The sequence below is a fragment of the Salmo salar genome, chromosome ssa06 (assembly GCF_905237065.1).
Source record: "Salmo salar chromosome ssa06, Ssal_v3.1, whole genome shotgun sequence".
In the NCBI taxonomy this organism is placed as follows: Eukaryota; Metazoa; Chordata; class Actinopteri; order Salmoniformes; family Salmonidae; genus Salmo; species Salmo salar.
The window spans coordinates 24,954,728-24,966,951 of NC_059447.1; the positions used below are offsets into that span (position 1 = coordinate 24,954,728).

Sequence of the window (12,224 nt, forward strand, 5' to 3'; positions counted from 1 at the left end):
TTTGTGTGCTGTTTCCCCCTTAGCGATGCTAGTGTGATGTTAGTTTCTAACAGAGTGTTATCAGGAGAGACAGAAAAAATAAATAAAAGATGATACCCAATGCAAGTAGACACAATGTCTCACTCTGTTTATAATACTCTCTGTTTATAATACTCTCTGTTTATAATACTCTGTTTATAATACTCTCTGTTTATAATACTCTCTGTTTATTTATTAATACTCTCTGTTTATAATACTCTCTGTTTATAATACTCTCTGTTTATTAATATTCTCTGTTTATAATACTCTCTGTTTATAATACTCTCTGTTTATAATACTCTCTGTTTATAATACTCTCTGTTTATTAATATTCTCTGTTTATAATACTCTCTGTTTATAATACTCTCTGTTTATAATACTCTCTGTTTATAATACTCTCTGTTTATTAATACTCTCTGTTTATTATACTCTCTGTTTATTATACTCTCTGTTTATAATACTCTCTGTTTATTAATATTCTCTGTTTATAATACTCTCTGTTTATAATACTCTCTGTTTATAATACTCTCTGTTTATTAATACTCTCTGTTTATAATACTCTCTGTTTATAATACTCTCCGTTTATTAATACTCTCTGTTTATAATACTCACTGTTAATTAATACTCTCTGTTTATAATACTCTCTGTTTATAATACTTTCTGTTTATTAATACTCTCTGTTTATAATACTCTCTGTTAATAATACTCTTTGTTTATAATACTCTGTTTATAATACTCTCTGTTTATAATACTCTCTCTCTCTGTTTATAATACTCTCTGTTAATAATACTCTCTGTTTATAATATTCTCTCTCTCTCTCTGTGTATAATACTCTCTATCTCTCTCTCTCTCTCTCTCTCTGTTAATACTCTCTCTCTCTGTTTATACTCTCTCTCTGTTAATACTCTCTATCTGTTAATACTCTCTCTCTGTTAATAATCTCTCTCTCTCTCTCTCTCTCTCTCTCCCTGTTAAAACTCTCTCTCTCTGTTTATACTCTCTCTCTGTTAATACTCTCTCTCTCTGTTAATACTCTCTCTCTGTTAATACTCTCAATCTCTCTGTGTTAATACTCTCTCTGTGTAAATACTCTCACCCTCTCTGTGTTAATACTCTCTCTGTGTTAATACTATCTCTCTGTTAATACACTCTGTTTGTAATACTCTCTGTTTATAATACTCTCTGTTTATAATATTCTCTATTTATAATACTTTCTGTTTATTAATACTGTATGTTTATAATACTCTCTGTTTATAATACTCTCTATTTATAATACTTTCTGTTTATTAATACTCTCTGTTTATAATACTCTCTGCTAATAATACTCTCTGTTAATAATACTCTTTGTTTATAATACTATGTCTCTCTCTCTCTGTTTATAATACTCTCTGTTTATAATATTCTCTCTCTCTGTTTATAATACTCTCTGTTTCTAATATTCTCTCTCTCTGTTTATAATATCTCTCTCTGTTAATACTACTCTCTCTCTGTTTATAATACTCTCTCTCTCTGTTAATACTCTCTCTCTGTTAATACTCTCTCTCTCTGTTAATACTCTCAATCTCTCTGTGTTAATACTCTCTCTGTGTAAATACTCACACCCTCTCTGTTTATAATACTCTCTCTCTGTTTATAATAATCTCTCTCTGTTAATACTCTCTCTCTGTGTTAATACTCTCTCTGTGTTAATACTCTCTCTCTCTGTTAATACTCCTTCTCTCTGTTAATACTCTCTCTCTCTGTTAATACTCTCTCTCTCTGTTAATACTCTCTCTCTCTCTGTTAATACTCTCTCTCTCTCTGTTAATACTCTCTCTCTCTGTTAATACTCTCTCCGTGTAAATACTCTCACCCTCTCTGTGTTAATACTCTCTCTGTGTTAATACTATCTCTCTGTTAATACACTCTGTTTGTAATACTCTCTGTTTATAATACTCTCTGTTTATAATATTCTCTATTTATAATACTTTCTGTTTATTAATACTCTATGTTTATAATACTCTCTGTTTATAATACTCTCTATTTATAATACTTTCTGTTTATTAATACTCTCTGTTTATAATACTCTCTGCTAATAATACTCTCTGTTAATAATACTCTCTGTTAATAATACTCTTTGTTTATAATACTATGTCTCTCTCTCTCTCTGTTTATAATACTCTCTGTTTATAATATTCTCTCTCTCTGTTTATAATACTCTCTGTTTCTAATATTCTCTCTCTCTGTTTATAATATCTCTCTCTGTTAATACTACTCTCTCTCTGTTTATAATACTCTCTCTCTCTCTGTTAATACTCTTTCTCTCTCTGTTAATACTCTCAATCTCTCTGTGTTAATACTCTCTCTGTGTAAATACTCACACCCTCTCTGTGTTAATACTCTCTCTGTTTATAATACTCTCTCTCTGTTAATACTCTCTCTCTCTGTGTTAATACTCTCTCTCTGTGTTAATACTCTCTCTCTCTGTTAATACTCCTTCTCTCTGTTAATACTCTCTCTCTCTGTTAATACTCTCTCTCTCTTGTTAATACTCTCTCTCTCTCTGTTAATACTCTCTCTCTCTGTTAATACTCTCTCTCTCTGTTAATACTCTCTCTCTCTCTCTCTGTTAATACTTTCTCTGTGTTAATACACACGGTATACACTGCAGTCCACCTGTCAGTGTTATCTGACAGGTAGACTGCAGGGCAGGAAGGGGTGTATTGAGTTGTTAGGTTCTGCTGCACAGCTTCACTCTCCTGATCAGACCAACAGGAGAGATAGACAACCCACTGAACCCCACCCAGAAAAACCCATAGGGGTAGCTATACACACCTCTGTGGCCTTCCAAACATCACACACATAAGCTATATTCACATGCAAATTGTATTGTATTCAAAGTTTGTAATTTCCACAGACTTGATTTGGCCTTAATAAAAATGTATCAACCCCTACAAGAAATGTCCATTAATTATAATACACATAATAATTCACATTTCCTGTTGCTTCAGGATTATTTTCCTGCTGTGAGATAGCAGATTCCAATTAAGATTGCACATCTGTACACTCACCCACACTAATGCAAGCACGCACACAGGCAAACGAGCATACATGCACAAGCACACACTTCTCCCAGAGGTGGATCAGGCTCAGAGTGTGTGGATCTGTGTGACGGATGTGGCAGCAACGTGTAGTTATTAAACACAGCACTAAGCCTCTTTAAAGACGGAGAGCTGAGGAGAGGAGAGGAGAGAGTAGAGAAGCTAGGAAGGGAGGAGAGGAGATAAGAGAGGAGAGGAGAGTGAGCAAAGCCGTGTGCCAGGCAGCCTCTAAATCTTCACAGCAGACTGTAGAAGAGAGCGAAAGGAGAGAGAAGAGGAGAAGGGAGTAGAGAGGACAGAGATATGTAGAGAGAAGAGGAGAAGGGAGTAGAGAGGACAGAGATATGTAGAGAGAAGGGGAGAAGGGAGTAGAGAGGACAGAGATATGTAGAGAGAAGAGGAGAAGGGAGTAGAGAGGACAGAGATATGTAGAGAGAAGAGGAGAAGGGAGTAGAGAGGACAGAGATATGTATTGAGAAGTGGAGAAGGGAGTAGAGAGGACAGAGATACGTAGAGAGAAGTGGAGAAGGGAGTAGAGAGGACAGAGATATGTAGAGAGAAGGGGAGAAGGGAGTAGAGAGGACAGAGATATGTAGAGAGAAGAGGAGAAGGGAGTAGAGAGGACAGAGATATGTAGAGAGAAGAGGAGAAGGGAGTAGAGAGGACAGAGATATGTAGAGAGAAGAGGAGAAGGGAGTAGAGAGGACAGAGATATGTATTGAGAAGTGGAGAAGGGAGTAGAGAGGACAGAGATACGTAGAGAGAAGGGGAGAAGGGAGTAGAGAGGACAGAGATATGTAGAGAGAAGGGGAGAAGGGAGTAGAGAGGACAGAGATATGTAGAGAGAAGAGGAGAAGGGAGTAGAGAGGACAGAGATATGTAGAGAGAAGAGGAGAAGGGAGTAGAGAGGACAGAGATATGTAGAGAGAAGAGGAGAAGGGAGTAGAGAGGACAGAGATATGTAGAGAGAAGAGGAGAAGGGAGTAGAGAGGACAGAGATACGTAGAGAGAAGAGGAGAAGGGAGTAGAGAGGACAGAGATACGTAGAGAGAAGAGGAGAAGGGAGTAGAGAGGACAGAGATATGTAGAGAGAAGGGGAGAAGGGAGTAGAGAGGACAGAGATATGTAGAGAGAAGAGGAGAAGGGAGTACAGAGGACAGAGATACGTAGAGAGAAGAGGAGAAGGGAGTAGAGAGGACAGAGATATGTAGAGAGAAGAGGAGAAGGGAGTAGAGAGGACAGAGATATATAGAGAGAAGAGGAGAAGGGAGTAGAGAGGACAGAGATATGTAGAGAGAAGAGGAGAAGGGAGTAAAGAGGACAGAGATATGTAGAGAGAAGAGGAGAAGGGAGTAGAGAGGACAGAGATACGTAGAGAGAAGAGGAGAAGGGAGTAGAGAGGACAGAGATATGTAGAGAGAAGGGGAGAAGGGAGTAAAGAGGACAGAGATATGTAGAGAGAAGAGGAGAAGGGAGTAGAGAGGACAGAGATACGTAGAGAGAAGAGGAGAAGGGAGTAGAGAGGACAGAGATATGTAGAGAGAAGGGGAGAAGGGAGTAAAGAGGACAGAGATATGTAGAGAGAAGAGGAGAAGGGAGTAGAGAGGACAGAGATACGTAGAGAGAAGAGGAGAAGGGAGTAGAGAGGACAGAGATATGTAGAGAGAAGAGGAGAAGGGAGTAGAGAGGACAGAGATATGTAGAGAGAAGGGGAGAAGGGAGTAGAGAGGACAGAGATATGTAGAGAGAAGAGGAGAAGGGAGTAGAGAGGACAGAGATATGTAGAGAGAAGGGGAGAAGGGAGTAGAGAGGACAGAGATATGTAGAGAGAAGAGGAGAAGGGAGTAGAGAGGACAGAGATATGTAGAGAGAAGAGGAGAAGGGAGTAGAGAGGACAGAGATATGTAGAGAGAAGGGGAGAAGGGAGTAGAGAGGACAGAGATATGTAGAGAGAAGAGGAGAAGGGAGTAGAGAGGACAGAGATATGTAGAGAGAAGGGGAGGGGAACACTCCATCTGTGATCCTAGTTCAGGGCTGGTCTGCAGGTGTGTGGGGCCTTTGATTCACCTCCAGACAGGTGTGTGTGTGTGTGTGTGTGTGTGTGTGTGTGTGTGTGTGTGTGTGTGTGTGTGTGTGTGTGTGTGTGTGCATAACGCAGTAATAATGTGAATCAGTATTATTGAACTTCCTGGTGATTAGGATCAGAGTAGCCTGCTGATCAGAATCACACGCAGGCACACACACACACATACACACACACACACACACACACACACACACACACACACACACACACACACACACACACACACACACACACACACACACACCAACAGAATGAGACCCTCCCCTTCTTGGTGTCACTCAGCTTTAAGATTTCATGTATTTCAATGCATCTCTCATCTTTCTTTCACTGATACATCAACTTGAAACAGGCAGCAGACAAAATCAATGCCAACTTATTCTAGCCTTCCTAGAAGTACAGTAGAATGTCAACTATCTGTTTCACTGCAGTAAGATTGGAGGTCAAACTTCAGAGTCTGTAAGTTCATTACAGTAGAACTCACTGATAGGATCATCTGACCACCTTTGATTTATACCTCCACTTAATACCAGCCCTTAATATAGAGGGAAGGAGAGAGGGGGGAGAAAGAGAGGATGAAAGAGAGAGAGAGAGAGGAAGAAATAAAAGAGCCAGAGAGAGAAAGAGGGAGACCTGTCTCTCAAAAGAAAGGCTATGTGCACACTGCCCACAAAATGAGGTGGAAACTGAGCTGCACTTCCTAACTTCCTGCCCAATGTATGACCATATCAGAGACACATATTTCCCTCAGATTACATAGACCCACAAAGAATTCACAAACAAATCCAATTTTGATAAACTCCCATATCTACTGGGTGAAATATCAGTGTGTCATCACAGCAGCAAGATTTGTGACCTGTTGCCACAAGAAAAGGGCAACCAGTGAAGAACAAACACCATTTTAAATACAACCCATATCTATGTTTATTTATTTTCCCTTTTGTACTTTAACTATTTGTACATCGTTTCAACACTGTATATAGACATAACATGACATTTGAAATGTCTTTATTCTTTGGAACTTTTGTAAGTGTAATGTTTTTTTTTGTTTATTTCACTTTTGTTTATTATCTATTTCATTTGCTTTGGCAATGTAAAGATATGTTTTCCATGCTAGTAAAGCCCTTTGAATTAAATTGAGAGCGAGACAGAGAGAGACAGCGAGAGAGAGAGAGAGCGAGAGAGAGCGAGAGAGAGCGAGAGAGAGCGAGAGAGAGCGAGAGAGAGAGAAAGAGAAAGAGAAAGAGAGAGAGAAAGAGAAAGAGAAAGAGAAAGAGAAAGAGAGAGAGAGAGAGAGAGACTGCTGGAGAGATGGAGAAAATAAGAAAAGAACCAAGGTGGCTTTGAGATGAGTGAATAACAATCAGGGGGACCCCAGGCATCCAGACATATCTTGAGGTACTTCATTAGGTTTACCTCTACTGCAGACTGAGGGAAAGAGGACGATGATAATAGATGGAGAGTAGAGAGGCCAGAGCCAAAGAGGAGGTGGAAGAGAGTAGGAGGGCAAATACATAGAGCAGGACTTTATTTTAGTGATGGCCAGAGGAGTAACACATTATACTAACAAATGACAAGCAGAATATCTCTAACACATTAGACAATCATTCCTTCATCAATAGAATCAAGATCTGGATGGCTCTAACTAAGAACAACACATAGTACCCCACAGGGTCAGCTCCACTCCCACCGTGCCTAAGGAGTCTTCACACAGGGATAAAGGGCCACTCAACAGTAGGATACATTGTTCCTAGACAGTGATCTATGGTCAGTTGTACTTCTTTCTCCCTAATGTTACATTAAAGCTTTTGGGAGTGTAAGCTGATCCTAGATCTGTGACTATGGGAAAAACTGCCAGTCACCAGTCAGTTGCCAAGCAACAGGTTAACATGACGGCGATTGGAGCTGATAGAGGAAGATGAGAACTTGGCAGGAAGATACAGAAGAAGTTCAGACACACCCACACAGGTTGAAGCCAATCAAGTTGCTGCATTATCCCCAGACAGACGTGACTATGCTGTGGTTGGACGCCTATCTCCAGGTCTCGAAGGATGCTGACAATCAGAATGCCAATGTCAGCCTCTGTTTCAGACTGCCAACCAAGTGAACGCTAATCACACAACACCGTGACGCAATCATGTTAGTATGATTAGGCCTATTTAATGGTACACCGATATTCTGCCTGGCATTCAATCCAACTCGCAATATGTTTGTTTACGCATTGTGTTTAGAAACTCCTGCCCACACACACAGCCACTTCTTATTCTGATCAACAGGAAGCATATACAGTTGAAGTCGGAAGTTTACATACACCTTAACCAAATACATTTATTAAACTAAATTTTTCACAATTCCTGACATTTAATCCTAGTAAGAATTCCCTGTCTTAGGTCAGTTAGGATCACCACTTCAGTTTAAGAATGTGAAATGTCAGAATAATAGAAGAGAGAATGATTTATTTCAGCTTTTATTTCGTTCATCACATTCACAGTGGGGCAGAAGTTTACATACTCTCAATTAGTATTTGGTAGCATTTCCTATAAATTGTTTAACTTGGGTCAAAAGTTCGGGTAGCCTTCCACAAGCTTCCCACAATAAGTTGGGTGAATGTTGGCCCATTCCTCCTGACAGAGCTGGTGTAACTGAGTCAGGTTTGTAGGCCTCCTTGCTCGCACACGCTTTTTCAGTTCTGCCCACACATTTTCTATAGGATTGAAGTCAGGGCTCAGCGATGGCCACTCCAATACCTTGACTTTGTTGTCCTTAAGCCATTTTGCCACAACTTTGGAAGTATGCTTGGGGTCATTGTCCATTTGGAAGACACATTTGCGACCAAGCTTTAACTTCCTGACTGATGTCTTGAGATGTTGAGATATCCACACAATATTTCTTCCTCATGATGCCATCTATTTGGTGAAGTGCACCGGTCCCTCCAGCAGCAAAGCACCCCCACAACATGATGCTGCCACACCCATGCTTCACAGTTGGGATGGTGTTCTTCGGCTTGCAAGCCTCCCCCTTTTTCCTCCAAACATAACGATGGTCATTATGGCCAAACAGTTCTATTTTTGTTTCATCAGACCAGAGGACATTTCTCCAAAAAGTACGATCTTTGTCCCCATGTGCAGTTGCAAACCATAGTCCGGCTTTTTTTTATGGCGGTTTTGGAGCAGTGGCTTCTTCCTTGCTGAGCGGCCTTTCAGGTTATGTCGATATAAGACTTGTTTTACTGTGGATATAGATTATTTTGTACCTGCTTCCTCCAGCATCTTCACAAGGTCTTTTGCTGTTGTTCTGGGATTGATTTGCACTTTTTGCACCGAAGTACATTCATCTCTAGGAGACAGAACACATCTCCCTCCTGAGCGGGATGATGGCTGTGTGGTCCCATGTTGTTTAAACTTGCGTACTATTGTTTGTACAGATGAACGTGGTATCTTCAGGCATTTGGACATTTCTACCAAGTATGAACCAGACTTGTGGAGGTCTAGACATTTTTTTCTGAGGTCTTGGCTGATTTCTTTAGATTTTCCTATGATGTCAAGCAAAGAGGCACTGAGATTGAAGGTAGGCCTTGAAATACATCCACAGGTACACCTCCAATTGACTCAAATGATGTCTATTAGCCTATCAGAAGCTTCTAAAGCCATGACATAATTTTCTGGAATTTTCCAAGCTGTTTAAAGGCACAGTCAATTTAGTGTATGTAAACTTCTGACCCACTGGAATTGTGATACAGTGAATTATAAGTGAAATAATCTGTCTGTAAACAATTGTTGTAAAAATGACTTGTGTCATGCACAAAGTAGATGTCCTAACCGACTTGCTAAAACTATAGTTTGTTAACATGAAATTTGTGGAGCGGTTGAAAAACGAGTTCTAAGGACTCCAACCTAAATGTATGTAAACTTCCGACTTCAACTGTACCTGTGAAAGGAGTCTACCTCTTTGTCTACCTCTTTGCATTAGTAAGTTTTACAGAAACCCAAACTATTCCATGATTTTATTTAACCATTCAAAACGAGCTACTGCAATGCTGGTTTGATTGAATTGAACATAAACTCAAGAGACTAGAAAAGATCCCCTGCTCCTGTTGGTGGTGATGACATTGAGGGGTCACTGCATGGTAATAATGTGAATGTGTTGATAGAGGGGAGGGTCTGGAGAGGAGCTGCTCTGTAGTTGTAAAGATAAGAGCATGAGCCCAACAGGTTTATGACTGTCCTCTCAAAAAGCTAACCAATAACAGTCTTTCTTTAATTTAACCAGGCAAGTCAGTTAAGAACAAATTGTTATTTACAATGACGGCCTACCCCGGTCAAAGCCTAACCCATGACGATGCTGGGCGAATTGTGCTCCGCCCTATGGGACTCCCAAACACAGCCGGTTGTGATACAGCCTGGACTCAAACCAGGGTGTGTAGTGACACCTCTAGCACTGAGATGCAGTGCCTTAGACCACTGCGCCACTCGGGAGCCCCTAGTCTAACTGTATAGTATTACTGATGAATCACAATTATGTTTCCCTCACAAGCTTATTTGAGAATGTGAACACCGTATATGATCTCATCTCCTTTCCTTCAAATAATTACCCATAATTCACAGCAGTCACTTCCTCCGAGTCCTCAGAGGGCCGTCTGGCAATGCATGCTGGGATATGAACACATGATGACATGGCATCATCTTGGGGACAGCATGTCTCTCTGTTAGGATCACAAGTATGTGTGTGTGGGTAGACGTGTGTGTGCACTGCATATGTGTCACACACTCGCGACGGGAGCCCACCGCTCTGATCGTCCCTAATTAAACGCTAATGCTAATTCGGTCACTCGCTGTGACCCAAACCGGATTAAGACCTATCGCTAGTCAGACGGCACGCCGCGAGGCGCGGATTAAAATGGCCGCCGGGTGCCACAGAGCAACCTGACGCCCGCAGAGACCGAGACATCTCAACCTGTTTCTCTCTGAAGTATGCAGGCTAGACACCCTCCTCTCTTCTCATCTCTCTCTTTTCATACTTCTCTTTCTGTTTTATCTTATATCCTCATCCCTCCTTCTCTCTCTACATTTGTCTCTCAAACTCTTTCTTCATATCGCTCATTCATCCCTCTCTTTCCTTCATTCTCACTCTTTATACTGTATCTCTCTCCTCCTCTCCATCTCTCCCCCTCCTCTGCCTCCTCTCCCTCTTTTCCCTTCTCTCTCCATAATCTCCCTCCACCAGATATTCTAAAACGGTCATGTGTTTCTCCATGTTCAGGCGTATTCACCAGTGTTTCTCCATCTTCAGGTGTATTCACCAGTGTTTCTCCATGTTCAGGCGTATTCACCAGTGTTTCTCCATCTTCAGGTGTATTCACCAGTGTTTCTCCATCTTCAGGTGTATTCACCAGTGTTTCTCCATCTTCAGGCGTATTCACCAGTGTTTCTCCATCTTCAGGTGTATTCACCAGTGTTTCTCCATCTTCAGGCGTATTCACCAGTGTTTCTCCATCTTCAGGCGTACTCACCAGTGTTTCTCCATCTTCATAAAACATGGCCGCCAATAAAGTAAGAAGGAATAGGAGGCGGGGCCAAACTTTCAGCCCCCTCTTTGCTCTCACATCCATTACAGAGATTAAGCCTCAGATAAATTCACTTTACTGTCTACCCGGCCATTGATTCTGGAAACCATGCATCTTACGGTCTGATTTTACACGTCTATTAACACTGAAATCTGCCAGTCAGAAACCAGCCCCATAGGAGCATTAGGAGGGCCAGGAGATGAGACCTCGGAGGGAAAGAAGAATCACTTACAAAGCCAGAGTGGAAAGAGTGTTTCACACTACCTCCTCATGTTTCAGTTGGAGGATCTTTGCCCATATACACTGAAGGCCAGTTTTGCGTATAAATAAAAGCAAAGCAAAGCAAACTATCTCAATCAATCTCTTAACATATAGGGTGTAGGGTTGCAACATTCTGGTAACTTTCCCACATTTCTTATAGGTTAGCCTGGAATCCTGGTTACAGGATTCCTGATTTCCTGCTTCCTGTCATCAGAATTTTGCAAACCTAACAGGGCGTTGTTTTGTGGTGGAAGCAGGGCGTTGTTTTGTGGTGGAAGCCCAGTTACAGACTGATTGACAAAACACAGTACAGATTTGTTGTGATTGCATGATGTTGGTGTGTGTAGTGTACTTACGATGATGAGGAAGATGAAGTAGATGAAGTTGTAGAAGGAGTGAGCATCCATTACATAGTACATGATCTCTACCCAGCCTTCCAGGGTGATCACCTGGAGACAGATACACAAGCAGCTGAGGGTTTGTGTGTGTGTGTGTGTGTGTGTGTGTGTGTGTGTGTGTGTGTGTGTGTTCACCCCTTCCTCCCCATCCCCTACCTCTCCATCCACCTCCCCATCCTCTCCCCTCTCCCCATTCACTCCCCTCTCCCCATCCCCTCCCCTCTCCCCTCTCCCCTCCCCCCATCCCCTCCTACCTGGAAGATAACAATCCAGGCGTATACGATGTTATCGAAGTTGATCGCCCCCTTGTGTGGATTACTATGTCCAGTATGGCATCTAGTATAGTACTGGTTCCAGTTGATACAGAGACCCACTGCACTGGCTGAACCGTTGACTAGTGGTTCAGGGATGAGCCCCAGGGACTGGCGGTGGTAGGCATCCTCCCTGTCCAGACAGCAGGTCCTTCCCCCCTCCCTCCGGGCCGGGACGTCACCACACGACATGATCCCGTTATCCTGAGCCAGAGAGCAGATGAAGGGGCGCTCGTCATCCTCCTCCGGCTGGTAGTACGGGGCGGGCAGGGTCAGACCTGACGAACTGGGAGGGGGAAGAGAGAGAGAAAGAGTGTGTTATAAACATGCATGTGTGATCACACACACACACACGTAAGCACACAAAGATGTATGCACACACACATGCACGGCTGCACACACACACATTAACACGCCACAGGCACGCACACACTTACCCAATTCTGAACTCCTCATGTATTTTTACTATTTTTACCACAGGATACTAGCAGAAACAGGAAGACAGAGTAG

The 12,224-nt window shown here is 41.8% G+C and overlaps 1 protein-coding gene across 3 annotated transcripts in view; it reads right to left on the reverse strand.

Moving 5' to 3' along the window:
• The window catches only part of LOC106595870 (voltage-dependent T-type calcium channel subunit alpha-1I), a 142,360-nt gene that overhangs the window by 68,080 nt on the left and 62,056 nt on the right, over positions 1–12,224 (reverse strand). For all 3 annotated transcript variants that reach the window (XM_045720030.1, XM_045720029.1, XM_045720028.1), the window contains exons 5-6: positions 11,658–12,000; positions 11,362–11,454 (exon numbers count right to left, since the gene is read on the reverse strand). In XM_045720030.1, the coding sequence (XP_045575986.1) occupies positions 11,362–11,454; positions 11,658–12,000 (436 nt within the window). The remainder of the gene's footprint in view (positions 1–11,361; positions 11,455–11,657; positions 12,001–12,224) is intronic.